The sequence below is a fragment of the Protomyctophum bolini genome (genome assembly GCF_963924005.1).
Source record: "Protomyctophum bolini genome assembly, chromosome: 3".
Lineage (NCBI taxonomy): Eukaryota > Metazoa > Chordata > Actinopteri > Myctophiformes > Myctophidae > Protomyctophum > Protomyctophum bolini.
Window position 1 is genome coordinate 3,347,435 of NC_137864.1, and position 5,098 is coordinate 3,352,532.

The 5,098-nt window shown below is 39.9% G+C and overlaps 1 protein-coding gene across 1 annotated transcript; it reads left to right on the top strand.

Moving 5' to 3' along the window:
• Positions 1-593: 593 nt before the first annotated feature.
• Positions 594-1,259, top strand: LOC308313431 (protein rapunzel-like; the record flags this gene model as incomplete). The annotated part of the gene is made up of 1 exon (XM_080760527.1): positions 594-1,259. One exon carries the CDS (start codon positions 594-596, stop codon positions 1,257-1,259), a length of 666 nt encoding a protein of 221 aa, XP_080616653.1.
• Positions 1,260-5,098: the final 3,839 nt, after the last annotated feature.

Genomic DNA, 5,098 nt, shown 5'->3' on the forward strand with positions numbered 1-5,098 from the left:
TTGATGAATTGAACAAGGTGGACCCTCTTGTAGAGTGTAATTATTGGGTCGTCCACTCACAGTTAACAGTCTTTGTATTGAGTTGTGCTTAAACTATTTCCTCTATTTTGTTTTATACACGGTAAGTAAATGTTTCATTTTGTCATTCTTGGTAAGTGAATAACGTACTAAGAGCAGAAAACTATTCCATGCATTCTTTGTCATCAGTGGTCATCACTGCATGTCAATACATGGCCTGTCCGCTCAAAGAAATGCAACCAATCTGATTGGTCAGTTATTCAGGAGGTAGCCAAGGGCGGCCCTTTAATAGAGGATCTGGCAACAAATTCACGTCATTGTCATTTGGAAACTGTGGTGCAACGGACTCACACATATTATAGTCAAGACATATTAAGGCTAAAGTGTCGCTGAATTGTCGCTGAATTTGTTTCAGTTTGGTACTTTGGAGAGGGAGATTGTGAGAGAAAAGACATCACCTTGTCCAGGACAAAACCCTTACTCATTCTGAAGATAAAGGATTATTAAGACATCTTTGTGATCTTCAAAAGAAGAATTCTTATACTTCCATATTTCACTGCATAGTGATTTCCATCATGTCTGATAGATCCAAGCTGAGGGAGGGCCTGGTAGGGGTACTGAACTGTGTGGCCGCCATCTCTACAGCAGCAGCCACAGTGAACCCTATTTTCGGTATGGCTGGCTCCCTTATCCGGTTGGTGCTGACAAACGTCGACAATGAAGACATCCGCACGCTGAAGCGTCAGTTTGGCACGATCGAAGGTGCCCTTGACACGCTGTCCCGGCAGATCAACGACGCCTTGTCGCATATCCAGATCGGAGTTGTGGATTCTCAGTACGGTCCTGTGGTGGAATTACTGAAGAAACAGTTCCGGATGTACATGGAGATGCTGGAGGCACAGCCTAGGCGCCGGGACAGTAAGAAGAACGACTTCATGGAGAGCTACAGGAATGACCTAGATGACCAGCACCTGAACTCCCTCTACAATGGTGTGTTAGGCACGCCTAGCGTCTTCGGCCGACCAATCCTGGATGTGTACCTGACGCACTCAGGGCACAACCGCCACACCATGGAACGTCTCTGCACCCGTCTCAGAATCGTCTTCTGCATGGGCCTCATCGCCCACATGGGCTACACTGCTATCATTGGAGGTGATGAAAAGCAGCTGATGGAGGAATGGTCCACGAATATGATTGAAGTGGAGAAGAAGATGGAGAAGGCTCTGCAGAGCTGCAGATAAATGAGTATGTCTGATTAAAGAACACTTACCGGTAACTACTTTCTCTTTCAAAATGTTTCAAAAATAGCTAAAATTGTTGATCTATACAAGCTCACAATGCATCATCTATTTTCACTACTTTTGCACAAGACTGTTTTGTATGACAAAACAGGCCATACATTTACAAGAAAAAAACAAAAAGTTTAAATATGGAGATATTAGGTTTCTGCCAGACTATGATGATATTGTTGTATATTTTGACATTATGTCTCTCATGTCATAATTGAATACTTTAACTCCAAAATCAGCCTAGGAGTTTACATAGAGAAGCTGAGTTACTGACATGCCCAAATGGGAGTCAGGATCAGAATTGCTTTTAACCTAAACAATGCTTTGTTTAGCTTCTGATAGAGAAAGACCAAGGGCCAGCCATCTTGCTTTAAGGTGAAGACCCATGTTGGAAGACCTTTTGTTCTGGGGACAGGGGAGGGTCATTTTACATGTAAGCTGTCACACACACACACACACACACACACACACACACACACACGCACATCCTCTCGAAAAAGTAAGCCCCGTTTTTAGGTTAGACCCACTATGGGCTGTTTGATGTTTGTGGAATAAAGCATGGGAGTTAGAGAAGGACAGAGAGAAGAGGGAAATGGGGAACCAGGCGCTCTGTGCCCTTGGACGGGGAGGCCTAAACATGCTGTAACTGGAACTAATTGAATGTATGAAGCTGTTTTATCTAGTAAATGATGGACATGCATTTCAACCAAGTGGCTAAACCAAGGAATTGGTCATATAATCCACAAGTACAAGATACGACAATATGTAGACAGTTATGAAATGTTCTTTTGTATTCGTTGATAATCAACAGTTATTTGTTGCAGTGTTGAATCCTAAAGTGGTAAAATAAAAGATACATGAGAAAATGAACACCAACAAGAAACTTGGGCCAACTGAAGACACTCAGGTTGCCCTCATATGTGTTGTGTAAGTGTATAATGTGATCATGTGTTGTGTTATTGTTATGTATACAAACAATAATAAAGTAGTGAAACCACATCAATCTGCTTAGATCGGTCTGTCTATTAAATTAATACAAACTAAAAATACAAAGAAATGTATCAGATGGTTGGCTGATAACATTTTAAAATCCATACTGACCATTTAGATTAGAATAGGTTAAAAAACAACAAAGAAAATCTAGTTTTTATTGGTTTTTGGTTGGGTTTTTTTTTTGTTTCTTGTTATGACTTTGTCTCCTGCCCCCCTTTCGTTAGTTAGTTAGTTTCATTTATTGTCCACGTGTGGAAATTCGTCTTCGGTCTCAACAGTAAAAAACAAACGGTTACAACAACAGTAACAACACTTAACATAATTATTTTCTCATGGCAAAAAAGTGCAGGACAACAGTGGCAAATACATTGGAAAAACAAACAAATCTAGCGAGACATTTAGTGCCTTAATGGCATTTGGTATGAAATAATTTAATAAAATGTTGTACCGTCTACCAGAGGGAAGCAGTTCGAACTCCCCGCAGAGTGGATGAGAGGGGTCGTTTGCTATCTTGATAGCTTTTTTACGAAGTAGCTACCTCCTTAGATACAGCCTAATTGTTGCTGTCTGTCTGTTGCTTCCCAAAAGGAACAGGGCAAAAATACAAAATGGTTTGTTTTTGTCTGTTTTGTTTTGTTACTCCCCATGTCCCCCTTTCCCCAAAAGGACCACAACGAAAACAAGTCTAACGGCTTTCTTGTGTCTGTATCCTTTTGAATTAATTTTCAATAAAGTTTTCAATCAATCAATCAATCAATCAAAACAGTACAAAAGAAGAAGAAAATTGAAAAAATAAATGAGGGGGAAATTGTTTTTTTTGTTGTTGTGTAAACTCAATGCAACCTCCCAGAAACCCCCCAGAACCCGCCCAGACCCCCCAGGACCAAGCACCCAACCTGGTGGACAGGTCCGGTCTCCAGTCACCGCCCATGACTGTGAAACTCACTCTGGACCCCACCTTCAAAAATCAAAACCCACCGGTGAATCCCACAGAAACCCACCTAACATTAAATATAATGTCCCATATCCATATTCTTTAATTTATTGAGAACACACAACACATCATCACACATACTGAATTTGGCAACCACTTTTATTGTGGTTTGTGTTCAACAGTTGCGCACCCGTTAGAAAATGAAAGACAATAGAGATCTTAAAATAAGGATTGTATTAACAGCAGTCGGAACAAAGCTTCATTAAAGGCCTATTCCTTCAGATGATTAGAGACACATTATCCATCTCAACCATGAGGACCACGAAAACAAACACAAACATATTGTCACGTATTACGTATATAGAAATGATTGTACTTCACAGGAGTAGGCTCAACTAAAAAGGCACAGCAGCCGGAGTCAAACATAATTGCCTTTTGGACTGTAAGTTATGCAATTTCATTTGCAAATACTGCCCGGGTGTTCAAAACACCATTGAAACAATATATTATTCTAGTCATATGTCCACCCACCAATACTCCATTCTAGTACTACAGCAACACTCCAGCAATGTTAGTTAGTGTGACACAATACTCAGCCGGCATCCGTTATGCTCATTCAAAAGGCAAAAGAGATCAATACAAAACTGGAGGCAATATCTCCCTTCACACTATTTCAGACAAAAATAGCTACAACAGTGTTAATTCAGAAAGGATTACAATGTAATCTTAATAAAGTGATGGTGATCTTTGGTAGAATATCACCTTATACATGATATACCGGTAGCCTACGTAAGTCTAAATATTGCCAATAATCTTTATCTGTTGCTTCTGTGCTCTGACTAACTAACTTACTCTGTGATAAAATGAACTTAACTAGCGATTCTATTCACCATGGCGAAACAGGTCTAAAAATCAAACTTTAAACACTAAAATTCAAAACGGAAGTGGATTCTGAAAAAACTGTAAATAACTTAGGCACAACATTGTGTCCAGCTTTGGCTGGACCACGTGTAATTTGTTCTATGCATGGACTCAAGCTGTACAACCCACTTTCTAGCAAAGTTCATCACAGCACATCTCTCTCATACTCATCCTCCATCGTCAACTGTACCCTTGGAGCTACAGTGTCTTGATGAGCGGTATGCCAAGGTGCTTGACGGGGATTGCACAATTTTCTCTGTAAATGTCACCGACAGTAAACAGGAACAAGAAAGAAACACAACAGATAAGATAACATAAGAAATGCAGATGCAGAAATGCACAACCACAATGCAAAGCAAAGTATAAGATCTATACTATGTAAAGTCAGCCAACATAAGTTATAAAAGCAATGTAGGAGCACACAACAGGCAAACACCTAATAAACCCACAAACAAAATAACAAATCTAAAATCTCTCGGTACATATTAAAATGAAGAAAACCTAATTTCTTCCTTAATCTTCCTTCAATAGAAAAAGGGAAGCTCTATTTGGCAGTTGCATTCCAGTATAGTCCTACAGTTAGAGGATAGTCATCGCTCTCTGCCTTCTGCTCAGGCAGTTGTGATGATCAACAGTGATGCATTGGGGTCTGGTCAGATCAAGGATCACCATATCATTTGACCACTCTCCTAAATCTACAAGTATGGGTTTGTATATGTGCTATTTTTGAATAGCCAAAGAAATGTAAAATGACGGATGACTTTCCCAGTTTTAATGGGTTTTAAGTGGTGGTTCTCAAACAATCAAAATCAAAATACCTTGTTAATGAGCATGCCTCTGTGGAACAACCCTTGTGTCCCCAAAATGATTAGTAATGGAATATCTGAAAACTGGAGAACCAAGGGAATCAGTGAAATAAGAGACTCTTGCATCTTTTCTGATT